Source organism: Anabrus simplex, chromosome 3, assembly GCF_040414725.1.
Source record: "Anabrus simplex isolate iqAnaSimp1 chromosome 3, ASM4041472v1, whole genome shotgun sequence".
Lineage (NCBI taxonomy): Eukaryota > Metazoa > Arthropoda > Insecta > Orthoptera > Tettigoniidae > Anabrus > Anabrus simplex.
The window spans coordinates 185,369,123-185,391,597 of record NC_090267.1 but is presented as its reverse complement, the minus strand read 5'-3'; the positions used below and the strand labels follow the sequence as shown (position 1 = coordinate 185,391,597).

Below are 22,475 nucleotides of genomic sequence, written 5' to 3'. Positions count from 1 at the left end.
AACATTTTGGGGGGGGCCCGGCCCCAGTGGGCCCCCCCCCTTGGCTACGCCAGTGGGAATGTGTACCGCATTTACCGGTAAATTTTTTAAAAATTATTTCCGAATTGACCCAATAGTCTCCACATTATCTCGGTTAGTCAGGTTCTACTGTTTCACATGGTAATTATTCTCATTTTGCAAATTATAGCCACTACTCTAAACAATTTAGCATGCAGTACAACCAACAATACTAGATCATGCTTATTTAAATGATAGGATTTAGATTAGCAACTCACGTAAATGCTGATTATTTGTACAGGAAAGCAGTCCTTCTGTCCTTCAATCGCGCAAATTTCTCAATCACTTTACGATTGAAGTCACTGATGATGTTGACAAATCTCTTCTCAATAGCAATCATAGCCAGCGCTGACAGTCGTTCTCCAGTCATGGTGTTCCTCAGAAACGTTTTAATTCGTATTCAAAGTAGAAAAACACCTCTCAGGCTCCGCTGTCGTAATTGGGGTTGTGACAACAATTCGGAGTAATTCGCATACTTGTGGAAATGTGTCCCTATCTAGTTCATTGTCAAGCAGAAACTGCAACATGGAAATGGCTCCATCATCTTTCTGAAAGCCATTTCTCATATACAATACTTCTAGTTCAGTCTTCAGCTGTGTCTTATTTAGGCAGGGATACATATGCGCCACTGTATTCAGTTCTCTTTCTGGAAAAAGAGTCTGAACAGACACCAAAATGCCTATTCAGAATTAGGGTACTAGCGAATTCTGCCGGTAATGTAATGCAATAGTAGCTCCTGGGAGGCTGTGGGTAACCATAATAGGGGAGGTGGCGGACCCTTGTGGTCAACTGTAATACTGCCACTGGGTTGAGGGTGGCTCTAGACGACAAGGCACGTACCTTACCGTGCTCTTCGCTAATGGGAATATCAGTGCAGAAAACCATGACATCATCTGCTTTGCGCATATTCTTCAGCACAATAGCGCATTATCCAGTGTGCTCGCTGCACTGCCAGTCAAAACGAACAACTGTCGGTGTAACGGAGCTTCGATATAAGTCGATTGTCGAATGCTTTCGATCGATTGTCGAAATCAGGTCGAAAGAAAAGAATAAATGCGTAAATATGTAATAAAACTGGGTGTTCACGTGCTCCTGTGAGCCCACCGCCACTGGTGGTACAGCGTTCTGTTAACTTCCACCTCTTACGAACCAATTCCACTGTTTTTCCATCTGTATTGAAGGTATCTACTTTGATCAGAATGCCGTCAGTAAAATGTGCGTCACACACACGATCACTCAAAATTAACAGTCTATCATTCCTTGGATTATTTCTGTTCCATTCACTCAAACAATTTTGCTTAGGTCTAAACTAGTGCCTACCATCCCCTTTACTATACCCAGACTTGCAACCTGGCTTGTTCACGATGATGATTACACTTATTAACACTACTCAATTCAAACGTAAACAATGTTTCACCCTCTAAAACAGTGCGTCGCGCCTACACAGCAGTGCGCTCAACAGCTAGTCGTAAGTTACAGGCCAAACGATGCGTGCGGTGTTGAAAAATGGAACTACATTCTCTTGACAACGGAGCCTTACGGAAGTTCTATCACCTGATAATTGACTCGCCCTTGCTTAAGCATTTGACCGAGTATTTTGCCTGGTCTAGAAGCCGTGTTCTCTTTTGATATTTCAATAGCCTTGAAAAATACTTTTTCCGTCAGAATGGATGCTACTGGCCCCTTCACAGCGCGAGAGGGCTCTGCAACTCCCACTTGGTGAAAGGCTTGTTACAGTGTTACGAATAAAACAGCGTCTAATTTATTACCGTACTCTAATTTATTTCGGAATGACCCAATAAATGTACATACACATTAACAACAACAACAACTAATCGTTCAGATTTCTGCGCGACACTCGTGGCAGCGAACACTTCGGTCGCCCTCAGCCCAGCCACCGAACCCCAATACATAGCTTCCACCACGGAGTCTTAATACTGTCCCCGGGGTCCAACACTTGACTCCGAGTCCAGCACCTAGAGCTGGGAGCGAAGCGAGTAATACCGATGAGTAATCCGGTCGTAGTAGTAGAGTGCACCACCGACCCCCTTCCGCTTACAACTCAAGTAGGTACTCGCACAGGACCATAGCACAGTGTAACACACGACCCATGTTTAAGAATACTGTACCTGCATTTAATCCGCGCTTATCAAATTTGCGCCTATATTCCCTTCGCTTGTTGTGTTTTGTAGGTAATACAAAGTACACAATAAAAAAAATAGGGGAACATGTTTTTGAACGTATGCCATACTCCACAAAACAATACAGCACACCCAGGCATATTACCAACTAAACCTCTATTCTATACAGTTGAAGTATACAAAAGAACATCGATGGATTTGCGTTCATTTTCAGAACACACACGGAAATGCCCAAATAGGGGTGAAAACAAAGTGACAACAGTCCTCCAGGGTGGATTTTTATCACAGTTTGGTGTATGTCCTCCACGAGCATTTATCACAGCTTGGCACTTACGTGGCATGTTCCGTATAAGTTGACGGAGGTCATGTTGCTGTATTATGTCCCATTCTTCAATGACAGCCTGTTCGAGGTCTTGGAGAGTCTGTGGTGGAACAGGACGCCCACGAACACTTCTGTCAAGCCTATCCCACACATGCTCGATGGAATTAAGGTCGGGACTCGACTCACTGCTGGCCATTCTATTTCTCGAATGTCCAGTTCTCGGAAGACAGCTCTGGTGATGCGCGCTACATGAGCCCTGGCATTGTCGTGCATGAGTACGAATTCAGGGTCAACGCCAATATGCTGCAACCAACACGTGCTGTAGCAGTATCTGCTCGATGTACCCCGCAGCGGTAAGATTACCACGGACAAGATCCGTACGGCTATCAATACTGATGCCCCCCCACACAATCACAGAACCTTGACGTTGACGTCCATCATGCTATGTCAGGGAAAATATGGACTCATCTGTGAACAATACAGGTCTCCATTGGCGAAGTTGCCAGTTGACGTGGGTACGGGCAAACAGAAGGCGAGCTGCGCCATGTTGCTGCGTTAAACGGGGCACTCGAACAGGACGTCTGGGTCGTAAAGACACTTATCTTAACCTGTTCCTTACTGTCTGGTCAGACACCGTGACTCCGGTGGTCTTGTTGCAGTTTTCTGGCAGTTGTTGAACGAGGCCGCAACGCAACTAACAGGTAAGCCATCCAACGAGAACAACACACGGAATACCAACCATGGCCTCCAGGCCTGCTGGGAACTCTTTTCACGTCCTATGGAACTAGACAGACAAGCTTATCTTCCTTACGGGGTTATGTAGCCATCCTAGGCGTTCTCATGATTTCCAATGGTGTCCACACGTTGGGCGTACTACTCCTTAATTCTGTCACTCTCTGTGCTCGTACATTTCCGGACAGCGGTGTGTATATCCTCTTGGTCTCCTTGTCAGATCCAAGCAGTACCTATCGATCTGGGCAGGATAGTCCTCAGGTAGGCCGAACCCAAAATCCACCGCAAGGCGCAACTCTCTTTCGCACGGCGCCCTCCTGGAGTAGATGCCGTTGCCTCATGCAATGCGGACTGGTAAGCCAGGGGGACCAGGGGAAGGTGTCGATGCCCTTCCCCTCTGGCTTTCCATCCAGGCGTCACGGCTCCAGTTTCCTTTCGAACGCCACGGTCGTCATTGGGCAGGGTACTTCGTGTTCGGCCTCCCTCCCGGAACAAAACTCGCAGTCTTCCGTATAAGGTATTCGGGCTAGAGCGTCGACCTGCGGAACGTGCTTTATGTCGTGGAAACCCTCGTCAACCTTTCTCTGACCGTCACCCATCTTCTTCTGGCCACCCTCCGTCTTATTCTGGTCGTCTTCAGTCTTCATTTGGCTGACTTCCATCCTCGGTCTTCTCTTATTCTGGCCGTCTTCAGTCTTCTTTCGGCCGTTTTCCGTCATCTTATGGCAAATTTTCGACTCCTCCTGGCCGCCTTCAGTCTCCTTCTAGTCACCCTCCGTCTTTTCCTGGCAGTCTCCTGTTTTCTTATGGCAGTCTTCCGTCTTCTTCTGACCACCCTTCATCTCTTTATACACCTCTCCCGGCTTTCTACTATCATCTTCTGGCTTTCTTCCATCTTCCTATAGGCTTCAACCAACTTGTCCGTCATCATTTTCTGGCCTTCTTCCGTCTTACATCTTCTTTGATTTTCTTCAATCTTCATTCATCATCATATCGAAGAGCACATTTAACTGAGCCTCCATTTTCGCGTGGCCTCTGGTCTCAACTGGCATACAGCAGCTGCATGTAAACCGCTGGATTTGAACACATTGCTACTGGCTACACAACACACGATGGCTATTCCTTGGTTCGACTCCACAGACAGTCCAGTAATTCAGTCATATATAGTGATCAACTAAACAGCAAAAGCCCAACAGTATTCAGCAGCAGAACGATAGTCGTAACAGCGACTATTAGCGCAGGTCCTATTACACTCACTATAGCCTATAGAATTGCAGACTCACGACGGTCCTCAATTGACAAAAGTACACCAACACAGAGTATTTTCAGGTAGTACACAATCTTCCGTTCCCAAAGCAGTCTCCAGCCCAGCTATTCACTGGACACTCTGGGACAACAGCAGCTCCTCGTTGACATCAGTGGGACACTAGCGAAAGCCAAAACCTCTAACGCCCTCAGCCCAGCTACCGAACCCCAACACACTGACTCCGAGTCCAGCACCATCTGACTGTCCGCGGACAGCCTCCCATTTTATAGCTCGAACATTCGCGATGTGGCCAGAGATGGAATATTCTCGTTGCATCTCCAAGAAACTCGCAGGTAAGCCAACCAATGAGAACACATGGAAATGCCAGCCATGCCCTCCAGATTGGCTGACTCACTAGCCCCTTACAAGAAGTACCGAAAGGGGCTACGACAGGGCAGGCAAGTAACAATAGGAATACGAAGCACCAGAAGTGAACGAAAGGTGTTGAGCGTCTACTTCGCGCTTTATCGGCAAGAAGCCTGGGTCATACGTCAGATCTGGACATATCCACAAAACGCGACATGATGTGATTAGCAATGATGAAGGGAATAGTAACTATATCTCCATTAACCCAAGGGACTTGCATGTTACACTGGTGCAGATTTAAATACCAAAGAAACTGTTCGTGCTATTACAAGATAAAATACATTGTGAAAAGAGAATCATATGAAATTTTGGCAGTAGCTGACTTAACGTATTGTACTCACTTAAAATGATGTTATTTGTGGGAGACATCTCGAAAAAAGAGGGAAATATAGTGGAGTTTTGCATTTCTTACACTGCCACGTTTTCTTCTTCTATTTTGAGCACACAAAACATAACTTAGAGCGATTGTTATTTTTTCAGAACTAGGGATGTGCATGGGAAAATGAGCCCAGTTTCTAGCTTGTAGATTAAGAGGTGTTGCACTATGTGGAGGTTGTCCCCTGACCTTGTGATCAGGCAACCGCGTGGTCGCAAATAACTCTGTCGCAACAGGGATCATTTCCCGTGCTCTCACTGCAAGAAAGAAAGAAACATATTATCCTATACCCTTTGACTGTTTGGCTCATGATGGGGAAAAAGGGCAGTGACCTGGTCTTGTAAAACGACTCCCTTCATCCCATCTTGGTATTCAAGAGACAGTTTTGGTTTTGTGACTTCTTTCCTTGGCACTTGCCTGAGCTATATATTGAGTTTTCCTATTGCTATAATATTTGCTGTTTCATGTTTCACAGAAAGGAAACTAACTTTTTGATATCCTTCCATTTGGAGCAAAAAATAATGTTGCATGACCACATTTGATATTCACCTTTTTCCATTCCTTTAGATAAAATATCAGGTGGCATGAATTTTTATCTGTTAGGCCTAACCGTTCCTACAATATTAATTCCATTTTCAGTACCCCTTTTACAATGGTCTGAGGACATGTACCAGCTGTCAAGGTATAGGGTATGACTCTTGTTGAACAACATTAGTGCTCGTAGGCAATGCAGGGTATATCACGTCATGCCTATCTTCCTATCTTCCATGCCCTGTATATACGCTAATGGTGTTACAGTAGCCTGAATTTGCATCACAAATTTTGTATATCATTGTTTTAGAGGTAAAACTCACTAAGTGACATTTTTCATGGTCCTGAGATAAACTGAATTTTCACCCGGTCACAAATGAACCTGAAATGCAATTAGCGATTTCCTTCAAAGTAAACAATGGAATGGGGACTTCTTATGCAATTGAAGACCACCTCATGCAACCGAAAAATAATATTTTGCTCTGAAACCACAAGTAAATCAACTTCAGTCAAAAGTGCATTTATTGACTTAACTCCAAACTAACGATATCTTCATACCAAATCTACTGCTTACTGTGATCATGTTGCAAATATGGCAACCCCACAAGATTTGATCTAAGGTAATGTTTTCTGACAGTTCAAATCACAAATAAATTTTGCCCAAGAAATGCATAACTACAGATCTGATTTTTTTCTGTTTGTCATAGCATCACCTGAAACACTTCCATCAATGAAGTGAATGAAAGGAGAAACTTCAGTACAATAAGGGTACTGGTAGTGTTTATGCGAGGATTTACAGAAGGCAGGATTATTCAGTCAGCAGTATGCAAAGATTGTTGGTTACAAGGAAAATGTCCAGATAGAAGAGGTGACTAATACTAACGAAGTATTACAATTTACCTACGAAAACAAAGACCATTTACAGTAAAAAATTTAAAAACTAGAAAAGCAGCTGGAATTGATAACATTTCCCGGGATATACTAAAGACAATGGGTTGGGATAGAGTACCATATCTGAAGTAGCTATTTGATTACTGTTAAACAGGAAGAAACTATACCAAAATGAATTGAGAGTTGATATAGTTGTCCCTGTGTATAAAGGAAAGGATGATAAACATAAGGCTAAAAATTAAAAGCTAGTCAGTTTGACATGTGTTATATGTAAGTGAAAGTTCCTTATGGCGATCACTGTAAGTACGTGGGTGTTAATATAAGGAAAGATCTTCATTGCGGGTAATCACATAAATGGGATTGTAAATAAAGGGTACAGATCTCTGCACATGGTCATGAGGGTGTTTATGGGTTATAGTAAGGATGTAAAGGAGAGAGCATATTTGTCTCTGGTGAGACCCCAACTAGAGTATGGTTCCAGTGTATGGGACCCTTACCAGGATTACTTGATTCAGGAACTGGAAAAAATCCAAAGAAAAGCAGCTCGATTTGTTCAGGGTGATTTCTGACAAAAGAGTAGCGTTACAAAAATGTTGCAAAGTTTGGGCTGGGGGGACTTGGGGGAAAGGAGACGAGCTGCTCGACTAAGTGGTATGTCAGTGGGTGGGGTCTGATACATCCCACTCTGATGAGTCTGGTGTCAGACCTGGGTCTGATACATCCCACTCTGATGAGTCTGGTGTCAGACCTAAGATGAAACGCTGGTTAATAGAGCAAGCGCCTGAAAGGCCATACATCTGATCTGTTTCTGACATGCTCTATTGGTGGAAAAATATCTAATTCCCTCCTTGGGAACTTAGAATTTCCAATCGGAATTGCTAGGCGGGCAGTAGTTCCATTGTGGAGTTTTGTCTCCCGTGTACAGTTATCAGACTGTGACTCTTATATAGGGCTTCTGATAAGTTCACCTGCATGCGCCCCAGCGTCAGTGGGTGGGGTCTGACACATCCCACTCTGATGAGTCTGGTGTCAGACCTAAGACAAAACGCTGGTTAATAGAGTAAGCGCCTGAAAGGCCATACATCTGATCTGTAAGTGGTATGTTCCGAGCTGTCAGTGGAGAGATGGCGTGGGAGGACATCAGTAGATGAATAAGTTTGAGCGGTGCCTTTAAAAGTAGGAAAGATCACAATATGAAGATAAAGTTGGAATTCAAGAGGAAAAATTGGGGCAAATATTCGTTTATAGGAATGGGAGTTAGGGATTGGAATTATTTACCAAGGGAGATGTTCAATAAATTTCCAATTTCTTCGCAATCATTTAAGAAAAGGCTAGGAAAACAACAGATAGGGAATCTGCCGACTGGGCGACTGCCCTAAATGCAGATCAGTAGTGACTGATTGAAATTAAAATTAACTGTATTGGATTGAATTAACATATTCGTGGCTGCTTGGATATCGGCAACCATTACCGTGGTACCGAAATACTTTTTTGTCACGATGCTTATGTTATTTTATATTTTGTTCAGATGACCGACAATGCAGTTCCTTCAGCATCATGAGGCCCACCTAATAAAAGGCGTGCTTTGAAAGAAGCAATACCGCATCAACAGTTTTACAAAGATTAAGACATTGTGACGTAAAATCCTATAATAGAGAAGTGTAAATATCAACACATTTACGTTTGTAATAACAAAGCAAAGCAAAGCAAAGCCACCTCAGAACAGGCCGTGAAGGCCCTTGGAGGAGTGGAAGGTAAAGGCTTCCACCATTGTTAAACTCAGCACGAGATGGGGTAGAGTGGTTAGCTCTACGCCCGGCTGCCTCTGCCCCCAGAAATTAACCTGGTACTCATTTTTGGTGTAGGCTGAGTGAACCTCAGGGCCATATGCACCTCCGGAAGTGGAAATCTCTTTTCTTAAATCTTACAACTTCCTGACGGGGATTCGAACCCACGTCCTTCCGGGCGAACCGAGCTCGCCTTTACCGCCTCGGCCAGGCAGCCCCTGTTTATAATATCACTTTATGCATTTGTTTAGCACCCGCGATAAATAATGCACGGTAATCTATCCGCGCACCTGGCGCAGGATGCACATCTCGATTTTAACCAATGTGCGGGTCACGAACTAGGCGTGAGTGGGGTAAGTCCAAGAGTTCGATATAACTCGTCCTATAAACGTTCAAAAATCCAATTATTACAACTTTTAAAGAGTTGAACACAAATATTTTGCTGAGGTTGGTGGGTATGTGTACTAATACACAGTTAACGTGTTAAGGGCAACATGACTGGCCATTGTAGGATGCCAGCAATGGTGCTTTATGGGCAGATGGTTCTGAGCGCATGTGAAACTATCATAAGAAGGGGAAGAAGGCAGCTTAATAATTATTAAGAAAGAGTAAGAGTAGATAATAAATTTCATGCACTGTTCCCAGCACACTATTGAGAGAGGTAACTACAGACTGGTACAAACTAATCCCAAGATAAAAAGCAATTCACTGCAGTGCTATGTATTTATGGATTTTAATCAAGTATGGATATTGTCCGACTCGTTAGCTGAATGGTCAGCGTACTGGCCTTCGGTTCAGAGGGTCCCGGGTTCGATTCCCGGCCGGGTCGGGGATTTTAATCTCTTCTGATTAATTCTTCTGGCTCGGGGACTGGGTGTTTGTGTCCATCCCAACACTCTTCTCTTCATATTCAGACAACACACTACACTACCAACCACCACAGAAACACGCAATAGTGATCACATCCCTCCATATAGGGTTGGCGTCAGGAAGGGCATCCGGCCGTAAAACAGGGCCAAATCCACATGTGCGACGCAATTCGCACCCGCTACCCCACAGGTGTGGGAAAAGCGGTAGGAAAAGAAGAAGAAGAATCAAGTATGGATATTAATCAATCAGAAAAAGAAGAAGAAGAATCAAGTATGGATATTAATCAATCAGAACAACAGGAAAGGAAAAAATGTATACATAAGGAAGCATATACAAAATACAACATTTATTTGTGTTCTGCAGTATTTCAGAAGTAAAGAGAATGAGTCCTGTGAGGTACAGTAATGAATATCATAAAATAATTAAAGACATACAAGCTTGGTCTTTCATCAATATGATGAAACAGCTTCACAGAAACCCATGGTTGACAACAGATAATTACAAATTATACAAACTAGTCATGCAGTTGTACTTAACATGGAGCACAATACTAATAAGAATAATCCCAGATCAGTATTAATTCTCATTCAGCATTACAAAATACAAATAAAATCCTGACATACAAGAATTCTTGATGTAAAAGATGATTTTCCCAGAAAATGTAAAATGTAGACATCCAATCAGGGGCTAACTAGTGCTGCCAAACTACCCACTTTTAAACAGAAGCTATGAAAAGATAGACAGGAAATAAGCTTCATCACCAATAGTTGCATATTATTACCATTTCTGCATTAGTCAGAACTGTGTACAACAGGATCAGCAATTCCATCAATTGAAAACAAGGAGGCTTGTGTGATAGATCAGAACTAAACAACCATTCCTTACTGACTGTTGTTTTAGGAGGTAAACCAACAGATTATACGGTATAGCTCTATTTTGAACTACCGGTGCCATGGATTATTCACCCTTAATAAGCGTTGTGCAGTTCCTGGTACTCCACAAGTTTTTATTTGTTTGCTCTCTCCTAGCCCTTATGCCTAGTTAACTTGGCCTGCCCAGTACCTTCTAACCATCAAGTGTGCCATCAACAGCTCTTGTAGTAACTTCCTTATATGGTCTCCAGAACAGCGAAGACCTCTCAATGCCAGTTAACATACTTTTCTAATAACAGGTGGCTTTTCTTTTTATTCATTTCTAATACTGTAATTTGGATAAATAATGAACTGCACAAGGCTCCTGTAAATTATTTCAACCCAACTTGAACTGATTTGAGGGACACTAATACAAGGCTTTTTTTTTTTTTTTGGGTTAACTGATTTGCACTGCAGTGTTCAAGGGGATGTATATGATCACTCTTTACTCCTGATGGAGACATTTTCCACAATAAAATGTCTCAAAATGCCATAAAATATATGCTATTTTCCCAGCGTTCAAGGAATAGCAAGCCTACCTCATACCGAAAGGCTTCAGATGCGATTTCTGGCCAGGCAAGATGGATGGCAAGATGAGGGCTGGTTCGAGGTTCACTCAACCCACTTGAGAACAACTGACAACTGAGGAGCAATCTGATGGTATGAGTGCGGCCCTGGTCTAGAAAGCCAAGAATAATGTCTGTGATGATTTGCTGCACAGGCCATGTGCACCTCGTAATCTGAAGGCTTCTGGATTGATCACCAGTCGCTCGGTAGTTCAAGCTCTATCAGGGCTGTAGCGTTATGGCGTTTGTTTTCTTTTAGTTTTCCTTGCTAGTTTGCCTCAGACTGACAACTCTGACGACTGTGGTCTTCGCAAAGTAGACAACTTTTATGCCTTGCAGGTTTCCACTTAATTACATTTTTTGATGAAGTTATTCTTAATTTCATTTGAATACCCTTCAGTCATAAGATTTTGAGCTAAGAGATTTTTAAAACACATTTCACCATTTAATTTGCATATTTACAGGATATTTACTTGATGTACACATTAGAGTAAATACTTTATAACATATAAATAAGTGATGAAGTTTTTTCCTGTACAAATTATAATGAAGAAAATACACTCATGTCCATAACAACCAGAACACCTTGAAAAACTAGAGATAGGAAGTTCAAATTCCCAGCACATGTGCTGCAGAAAAGATTAGCACTTGAACCATGTTGGCTCTTAGTTCAAGGTCAACATCGATATCTCGGAGCACTACCACCGACAGGTAAAATGTGCATACCTGCCAACTTTTGAAAAGGGCTATCAGTAAAACTCACGCGCGACAAAAAATCTAACGATTTTCGACGTATCGCGGCTTGACAAAAATAATAATACTTCTGGGCTAAAAAATACAAGAATTCATGCTTTAAACAGGATACTTCAAGGAAATCATATCTACTTACATCATAAGCCAACGATTTGTAGATGAATATAACAATCAAGAAGAAATCCATGTTAAACAGCAGCAGGCGTGGTGAATATTAGTTTGGAGCATACATAACAGGTCTTCCTTGATAAATTATGCATATATGCAATAATTGAAAAAAGGCTTTACACAATACAACTCGTTTACCGTAACACAGGCAAGAAATAATATAATACACACTGCAAATCAAACGCTAGTTCGATTAAGTCATAGTTGTGGCCTTTTTAGGTTCCTGCAGAAAGTCTTGAGAAAATGTTTTGTCATAACAAGGACCAGAAATCCTGGTCTTCAAAATACAAATAGACTCCAGAGATTCATTGGACATGGACGATCTGAACTCTGTTCTACTTTTCTTCGCAAGGCTGAAATCAGGTTCACATTCTGCATTCGATTATACTGGTTTCTGGTTTTTATGCTAAAGAAGTCCATCGGCTCCACGAATTCTTGATATTTGTGCCCAACTGGAATCACTTGCAGCATCGTGATTTGCAACCAAAGTGTCATCAACCTGAACTCATTCACGAATGGAAGAAAACTGTGTCTCTTAAATTCTGTCTAACCTAGCAACTTGAGCATGCTTTAACACATCAACCTTGAGTGGAAACTTGTTGTTGATGTAGTCACAGGCAGTACAAAAGTAGTTTCTCACTGATGAAAATAAAAGGGATTTATCTGTATCCTGGAGATCATTTACAATGGTGGAAGTCTGAATGTAAATAACTAACTCACCATCACCTACATCGTTGCGACCAGCATGTGCAATATTAATATCAAACCCACATACCATGCAAAAAGGCAAATTTTTCTCCTTTTCTTCATTTTAGTATGCACGTACATTCAACAGAATATGATTCTTTAAATGTCTGGAAGTACTGTTTCTTGCTGGATTTATTCACGATAATCTACAATAGGAATATAGCATATGAAAATGTCCGAGAAGAAACTGAAACATCGAAAGGAACCTGGACCACTGAACGTCACATAAAATTATAACATAAAACACTCAAGGCAGTAACACACTTCATTAAAACATGTCCAAGCACACAAAGTCCAAACAATTAAATGAACACGATGCCAACCTCGAACAAGGAATATGCACATGGTAAAACGTACACACACACACACGTGGAAAGAATGTAATTCTTCTTCTTTATAACTTAATGGGCTTGGCTAACAGTGGTATACCCAGTCACTGGAACGAATGTGATTAGTCCAACTAATACAGGAAACTGCGCACAAAGTTATAACACAAAACCTTGGATACTTTGATTTTAGTATGAACAGAATATGATTCTTTAAATATCTGGAAGTACTGATCGTAAACAAAGAACACCACTCGCGCGGTCAAAGAATATAGGTTAAATCGCAACATGCGAATGGAGCGGAACAAAAAATTTGCGGAGCAGAGCCTGTTGACACCTAAGATTCACACGGAAGAACTGTTATCCCGGTTTTAAATTCAATTCCAATAACAACAGAACATCACATGGTTAAAAATACCAATCATATCAAAGAATGAGTTATGGACTATCGTGGACTTGCCCTCGACCAAGACCGAGCATGCTTCGACCCACGCAAACAATCGATTGTACGGAAATGGAGCGATTATCGAATGTTGTTTCAAATGTTTGTCCGTGAAGTCGTAAAATGACACAGTCCATCAGTAAAACCGTAAAATGCTACAATTTCCGTAAATTTTACGGATAAACCGTAAAAGTTGGCAGGTATGAATGTGCCTATGGCTCTCGTTGCTTTAAACAGCAGGTAATGGATCAGTGTGACTTGAGCAGACGTGCAGGATGCCTTGTAGATGTATGCAAAAACTGTACCGTCAAATGAGTGAGCGCGGCGTATTATTGGCATGGGAGAGCGTGATGCATCCACCTGGGAAATTGTTGCTCTTGTGGGACAAAGTGTGTCGGCAGTGCAATGGGTGTGTACAGAATGGTTCACAGAAGACCGTAGAACACGGCAAGATGGCTCTGATTGCACCACCCAGACCACCCTTCGAGAAGATCGACTCCTCACCCGAATGACAAATCTGCATCCTCCTTGGCTCTGGCGCAACAGTGCAACCGTGTAACACATTGTACACTATCAGGAGTGACAGTCTGTCGCGGTTTATTATGGTCTGGGTTACCAACGTGTCGTCCACTTCTCCGCCTACCTTTGACTAATGTGCATAAACATGCTAGACTGCAATGGTGTATGGAACAATGTCACTAGGGACAGGAATGGCAGGAGATAGTGTTTTCGGACGAATCCAGGTTCTGTCTGCTTGAAAATGATGGCCGCATTTTGGTTCGCCGCAGACAGGGGGAGAAGCATCACACTGACTGCATTCGCACAAGACACAGCGCCAAGTCAAGGCCTTATGGTGTAGGGTGCTATTGAGTACAACCACAAATCACAGTTTTTGCGTGTCCAGGACACTGTGATCAGTTTGACCTACATGAACGACATCCTGCGACCTGAAGCCATACCCTTTCTGCACGACACCCCAGACGCCATATTTCAGCAGGACAATGCGCGAACACATGTTGCTGCACGAACACATGCCTTCTTGTTGTTACAGGATGTCAGACTGTTACCCTAGTCCGCTTGATCATTGGACTTGTCGCCAATCGAAAATGTGTGGGATATGGTGAAATGACTAATGCGGCGCTGTGACCCAATGGCAACTACTAAAGATGAACTGTGGAACCAGGTGAATGTAGCATGGATGGCTATACCCCAGGATGCCATTCGCACCTTATACGCGTCGATGCCATTACGCACAGAACTAGTTATCAATGCCCATGGAGGACCCAGTGCCTACTAGGCAACAGGACACATGCTCAACCTAGGTGATCGAAATGCTAACTGTTTCTGCAGAACATACTAATGAACATGTCCTGTGAATATGAGCTTCCTATCTCTAGTCTTTCAAGGTGTTCTGCTTTTTATGAACACTAGTGTATAACAAACAAAGCAACGATGATCTAATGTTATTTCTTTCTTTCTTTTTCTTTTTTTTTTTTCCCTGCTAGTGGCTGTACGTCGTAAATGTTATTTCTTAGAAACCGGAAAAGTTATACCTGTGCAGTCTGAGGGACCCACAATGCTAGTTGTGTCCCAAACACGTAATGATGTCCATTAAGGATTAATAAATAAACAAATGAGGTTTAGGAAAAGAAAAAATATAAAGGCTATGTTTAGCTTTTAAAACTACAGTATTTCAATGTAGGGTAAGGAAAGAGACATTAAGCACTGCTTATCCCAGTAAGAAAACAATATACATACATGCATACAGCTAGCCAGCCATCAATACATCCATCAGAAGGTAGGCAAAAATTAATTACTGTAATAGTATGTCTTTGTTAGTATAAAACTAATTTCCTCCTCTCCCTTAGACTCTAATCTTTCATTCTGTATTTGACCACTAATTAATATTTTGTGCACTTCTATAGTGTTCTGAAGAGATAAACAGTTCTTCCTTTCTTAATTGATACAGTTTCCACATTTATTAAAAACTTGTGCTCCAAGAAAAGATTTCAGCAGCTATCTGAAGTATACTGTTATCATGTACCATTGCAAAAAAGGCTCTTTTACATCACTGTAAATAGCCTAACTAAAAAAAAGAACATTTAATTGCTGTCACATGAGGAAACAGCAGTCAGGATATTATTAACTACACTGAAGACGAATGCTGAAAAATTCCACTCTACTTTATGTTTAGGCATACATTACATTTATAAGGATAAATAAAAAGACACTGCATTTACTGATATCAGATTGGTTGCCTTTCAATACTAGCACACAGGATGAAACTATAAATCGCAAATCATTACATTTGAAGTGTTTTTATAAAATATCTCACCACATTCATTCCATGTAAATAAACACCACCCACAGGCAATTTTGTAAGAATTAAGACACGATAAAGGAATGAAAGACGACTTAACTCATCACTACAATGAACCAGATAATTCAGCAATTAGCACACTCTTTAACCACAATCCAAACAAGCAGACTCCTTCTAGATAAATTCTTTTAAATTACAATAACTGCTTTCTGCTCTAAAATCATTACAGGAACGTCATCAAGTTAGTCTAAAAAATGTTCATTCCCCATCTTTTGATGTAGTCTTATCACTAATAGGGTCATCAGCCACATTCTTCATGCTTCCAACATCTGAAATGGAAGAATTACAAGTAAAATGAGATGAACAGAAAGTTAACTTCTAAATCAATGTGGTTGTGACTGTTCTTTACAGTTAGCCCCTTGTAACACAAAAAAAGAAAGTACAGCAAACTGTGATTATCCGGGTTAATACGGACTTGGGACCGCACAGATAACAGAAAAAACACGGATAATCCAAAATATATGTGTTCTTACTGTAAATTGGGCATATACCGAACTTACAAAACATGCTACATATAACATTTGAAAGCCCACTGTACTTACTTGTAGCTCGCCAGAATATGACAACTTATTTACAAAATTACACTGGTGTCTATTTCTGGATTTCTTGCTAGACCACAGCGGACATGGAGGTTTACGGGCTCAAAACTGATCATGTACGCACTTGTCCGCTTTTATATGGAACTTGACCATTCTGAATTTGTTGTCAGGTCCCATTCTGTTACAATTCACACACCAGGCTTCAAAATTACACATTCAGGAACGATAACATTTATTTTATTTTCAAGGACAAGGGTGCCTGCTGGCTCAAAATTGTCTGTTTTTATACACTCCCATGCAAATACAAACACAAATATAAGATATATTGGTACAAACTCGGAAAAATTAGGTCATGGAATTAGAAAATAATAATAATAATCTTTACGTCACACTAAATACTTTTCAGAGATGTTGAGGAGCCGGAATTTAGCCCACAGTTCTTTTACATGCCAGTAAATCTACTGACACGAGGCGGACGTATTTGAGTACTTCAAATACCACCGGACTGAGTCAGGATTAAACCTGCAAAGTTGGGGTCAAAAGGCCAATGCCTCAACCATCTGAGCCATCAGCCCGGCTAGAAAATTATAGGATATATGGGATTTATGATGCCAGTCTATTTAAGGATGTCAATTTTAAGACTGATGAATCCTGGACTTCTTTATTATTACGTACTTCTCTGTACCGAATGCCCAATTTTTGCAGTTTCCTTTTATTCTTGTTGTATTCTAAAGGAAAAAGAAAAAAAAAAAAATATATATATATATATGATCTTTCTTACACTTTTTTGCTCTATATGTCCTGAGGATCGGAGTTATCTGGGTTCGAGTCGCGAATGCAATACTAACATATTTTCAATATTTTTTGTTACACAAAAATTTGTTTAATTCGAAGCTACGTAATTCTAAGTCCAATTTTTTTTGGGTCCCGATCCTTTCGAATTATCAAGGTTTTACTTGGTTTAGTAAGCCCTGTACTGGAAAATAAATTCTACACACAAGAAAAAAAAAACAGAAGAGAGATCTACTTGATATGTAAACATTCTGAAATAAACAAAAGAAATTAAGATTACCATCGCTAGGAGATTCCACTCCCACCATGTTACGATCAATTCCAGAGTCGTCCAAAGGAGGTCGGTCAACCTCAGGAGCAGGTCCATAAGTAGGTGGCACATTGCTGTCAATTCCCTAAAACACAGTACATCATAGCATAAAGTAGTTCACTTCCTTTTATCAGAAATAGTAATGAAAAAAACAAAACAATATATTTCAGATCTTATTCATTTCTTCAACAATAGAGTTTCAACTCATTTCATGTGGGCGACAGAGTGGGAGATAGTTAGCAGCAATTTTAACTGACAAACAGTTGAATAGACCTTTTTCTTGTTATTTTTAACTCATTACCAACCAATGTCCTATTTATGGAATGCAAACTCTGAATTTTCTAATAATATTGCTTACAAATTTAGGGGCACATTTGTTGTCACATTAACCAAACAAGTTGCTGTCACACGAGTGTGTTGTACAGGTTGACCCAAAAGTTTGTTAACATTTAACGAGGCAATACTTCATGGAATATTGGTGGTAGAGAGGTAACAATTAACACATGATTGGTATGACATGGGGTTTTATTGACACCAAAATAAAGTACACAAAATGACCAAAGATTGTTCTGGACAGCAACACATCAGTGATGCCGCATGAGACATGTGTATGATATAAAAGGAGCTGTCGTGAGAGAGAGAGAGTCAGATGCGCCTGCAATCGCGGTATGGCATGTTTCGCCTTCCCGGTCCCCCAACCTCAATCCGTGTGATTATTGGTTGTGGGGTTACCTGAAGTCACAAGTCTATTACGATCATCCAACCTCATTAGGGATGCTGAAAGGCAACATGTGATTGCAATTTCTCACCCTACCTATGGATATGCTGTACAGAGCTGGTCACAATATTGTCCCTTGACTACAGGTATTGTTGATGAAAGGCTGCAGACATGTTGAGCATGTCTTATAAAGAACATTGTCTTTGCTAAACCTTGATTGATAAGCTAATTATTGCTTGTGTATCGTATGAAGTGCCATTTGGCGGTCATCCCATGTCATGAGTATCATGAGCGTCAACTATTACCTCTCTACCTCCAATATTCCGTGAAGTATGATCTCTTCAAATGTTAACGGATGTTTGGGTCACCCTGTACTTACAGATCTTTTTGTTGATTCATGTAGTTGATATTTGAAGCTAAAAATATTTTCTTAGAAGGTATTTATGTAGCTTATTCTGGTATCATGAATAAAGTTTCAAGTTTCTAGAGTGGAAATGTGTGTTGTTTGTCCATTATTACGCTGCAGGAACATTCAAAGTATTTCAAAGTGATATCAGTACAAAGGAGACAGAGAAGTAAATGATCTATCATCGTGTTTATAACAGCAACAATAAACCTAAAAGGCTAAAAGTATGCTATTTGGCAGAAGCTACAAAAAAACCGTAAACTCAAAGTTGAATAATGTTATTTGCTTTACGTCCAACTAACTACTTTTACTGTTCTCGGAGACACCGAGGTGCCGGAATTTTGTCCCGCAGGAGTTCTTTTACGTGCCAGTAAATCTACCGACATGAGGCCGACGTATTTGAGCACCTTCAAATACCACCGGGACTGACCCAGGATCGAACCTACCAAGTTGGGGTCAGAAGGCCAGCGCCTCAACCATCTGAGCCACTCAGCCTGGCAAACCCAAAGTTGAAACAGAATATATGCAAAGTACAGCTGTACCTAGGTGGAAAAAATTTGATATGGTGGAAGCTATTTTCTTTCAGTTTTGATATGGTTAATATATAACTCTGAAGTTTCTCAGGCTATCAAAATTAGTTGGAAAATGTCTAGCAACGGAAGTTTGTTGTGAAAATGGCTATTCATAATGGCGTAATTGCAGATGGTACAATAATATGCTTGGCAGTATTGGAAAAGTAGGTGGACAAAATACCAGAATACCATATAGAAAACTGCCCTAAAATGGAAGCTGGTCACAGTGTTGACAATTTGCACATCCATGATGAAGTGTTTGATGTTATCTTGTACCAAAGAATACTGCATGTTAATCAGAAAAACTGCCCTGATATTTCTCTGATCAAAGATGAGTTTTTACTTCTTCGGGTATGATTTCCCTGGGTGTGATCTCTCCAAAGGAGGTCAGAGATAAAATCTCCATCCACATTCATGTTTCGCTTCTATGGTTCAATTGCATTAGGCTGTATTTGTCATTTTGGAACATGTGACTGAAATAGGGTGCTTTCCTAGAGTTATCCATGGGATCTTTAACATTCTGCTATACATCCATATTTTCTCAACATCCCACTAACTACTTTTGGTAGTTTTCAGAAATGCAAAGGTGCCTGAATTTTGTCCCGCAGGAGTTCTTTTTCGTGAAATTAAATCTACCGACATGAGGTTGATGAATTTGAACACCTTGAAATACTACCAGACTGAGCCATGATTGAACCCATCAAGTTTGGGTCAGAAGGCCAGCGCTTCAATCATCTGAGCCACTCAGCCAGGCACATCCATATTTCAAAGGCTTGCAGTCAGTTCACTGACAAAGCCTTTTGTAAAGAAGAGTTATAGGTTTCTATAAGCATCTAATAGCTACCTATGTGGATCAGTGGTTGAATGTTGGCCTCTGGATCTCAAAATAGTGGGTTCAAACCCGGGAGAGGTAGTCTGATCTTTGGACGGAAGAAAGTCCATTTGACACTCCATGTTGTACGATGTCGGCACATAAAAGAACTCTGGTGGCACTTGGTGTTTACCCGATAAAATTAAATAAAACTCAACCACAGATGTTTAAGAGAGATTTGGTTTACTTTGCAATCTAATAGGCATAGAGTAAAACGAAACGTCAAAATTGACAAGCAGGCAGCCTGATGATGTCAAATTAAAATGTCTGCACACGGTAGCTGAGGCCAGGATGATGATGATGATTGTCTAATTGACGTTTGGTTATCACATGCAACCATGAGAGGAAACGTACTAGGAATAAGCTGATGATGTTAGTGTGGAATAAGCTGATGATGTTAGTGTGCCCTTGGTTTACAAAGAAACACCCAAAAGCTGCCTCAAGGAAGTGCAGTTTCTTCATCTAAATAAGGGGTCGGCAAACAAATTTTATAAACGGTCAAATATCAAGTATTTTACATTCTGCAAACCAAGAGGCAAATATATTTTCAAGATTTACTGATTAAAAAGGAATGCAATACAAATACTACATACACTACAATTATTGTTTGACATTTCAAGGTCTTCTCTGTACACAATTGTGACTCCGTTTAGGATACCGGAAACTTTGTTCACGTTGGGTCCCAACAATGTTGACTGACGATCACGAAACTCAGCAAATGGATTAAACGTTACCATAGTAAGGAAGAAGAATTTTAAAAGTCTATTGTTATTGGCGATGAAACTTGGGTCCTGTATGACACTCCAGAAACCAAAGAACAGTCTAAGCAGTGGATGCATCCTTCTTCTTCTTCTTCTTCTTCTTCGTCGTCTTCTTCAAACAAGCCAAAAAGTTTAAACTGTCACTGAGCAACAGGAAAACAATGGCTGCCATTTTTCGAGACCATAAAGGTGTCCTGTTGGTGAAGTTTATGGAGCTGGAGGCTGTCCAGACGCACAATACCTCACTGGCAGCAGATTTCTTTGCAGAGGGCATCGGAAAACTGGTGTCATGATATGACAGATGCCTAAATTGTTTTGGCTATTATGTGGAAAAATAAGTATGAAACTACTAAGCTTTTAGTGATAAAATCATTTTGTTATGTCAATGTGTCTTTCCTTTGTTATTTTTTTATAGCCCATCGGACGTTGAGAAACAAAACAGCCCTCGTATTTTCTGGGTTCACACAACAGTTTCAGCAACATTTTTGGGATCTTGATACAAATGCAGGGGACATTTTTCCATATTTCATGATACAAGTGCAGGGGACATTTTTCCATATTTCAAACTCAATATGACTGTACAATTGAAGCACCTACACCTAACCTTAAACTGGAAGTGGCTGTCGGAGCCCTGAAGATGGTTTTCCATGTTTTCCCATTTTCACACCAGGTAAATACTGGGGCTGTACCTTAATCAAGGCCACGGACTCTTTCTTTCCACTCCTAGCCATTTCCTGTCCCATCATTGCCATAAGACCTATCTCTGTCAGTGTGACGTAAAGCAAATTCTAAAATAACAAAAAGTAATATACAAATTAATCTGAAGTGTGTTAACATGCTAAAAGGTAAATTCAAAAAGAAGAATCTAAGAGAATTTTATAAACAACTTCGAAGTTATGAATATGGTGCTCGGGGGTTTATCTCTGTATTTGGTAGCACCTACCTGCGTGAAAAGTCATTTTCAAAGAAGAAATATGTAAAATCTTAATACAGGTCAGCATTAAAATGAGCATTTGCATTCAATTTTGATGATAGGGAGTGCTAACTTTGACTCGCAATCTGGTGAAATGTTATCTAAAGAAAACAATATACCGTGTATTCCATTCATCTCATTTCTAAAGACAATGGGTTGGGATAGTGTACCAAATCTGAAGTACTTATTTGATTATTGCTTGCATGAAGGAGGTATACCAAATGAATGGAGAGTTGCTACAGTAGCCCCTGTGTATAAAGGAAAGGGTGATAGCCATAAAGCTGAACATTACAAGCCAGTCAGTTTGACATGCATTGCATGTAAGCTTTGGGAAAGCATTCTTTCTGATTATATTAGACATGTTTGAAAAATTAATAACTGGTTTGATAGAAGACAGTTTGGGTTTAGGAAAGGTTATTCCACTGAAGCTCAACTTGCAGGATTCCAGGAAGATATAGTAGATATCCTGGATTCAGGAGTTCAAATGGCATTTGATAGGGTAGATCATGGGAGACTACTGGCAAAAATGAGTGCAATTGGACTTGACAAAAGACTGACTGAATGGGTGGCTATGTTTCTAGAAAATAGAACTCAGAGAATTAAGAGTAGGCGAAGCTTTATCAGTCGCTGTAATAATTAAGAGGGGAATTCCTTAAGGCAGTATTATTGGACCTTTATGTTATATATATCAATGATATGTGTAAAGTAGGAAAGATCACAATATAAAGTTGAAATTCCAGAGGACAAATTGGGGCAAATATTCATTTATAGGAAGGAGAGTTAGGGATTGGAATAATTTTCCTACGGAGATGTTCAATAAATTTCAAATTTCTTTGCAATCATTTAAGAAAAGGCTAAGAA

At 40.7% G+C, this 22,475-nt stretch overlaps 1 protein-coding gene across 8 annotated transcripts in view; it reads right to left on the bottom strand.

Annotated features, from left to right (window-relative positions):
* Positions 1-9,710: 9,710 nt before the first annotated feature.
* LOC136866132 (SWI/SNF-related matrix-associated actin-dependent regulator of chromatin subfamily E member 1) overlaps positions 9,711-22,475 on the bottom strand; it is a 221,649-nt gene continuing 208,884 nt past the window's right edge. For all 8 annotated transcript variants that reach the window (XM_067142826.2, XM_067142828.2, XM_067142827.2 and 5 more), the window contains 2 exons: positions 17,284-17,398; positions 9,711-15,941 (listed from right to left, as the gene is read on the bottom strand). In XM_067142826.2, coding sequence (XP_066998927.2) covers positions 15,871-15,941; positions 17,284-17,398 — 186 coding nt within the window. In that variant the 3' untranslated portion in view covers positions 9,711-15,870. The remainder of the gene's footprint in view (positions 15,942-17,283; positions 17,399-22,475) is intronic.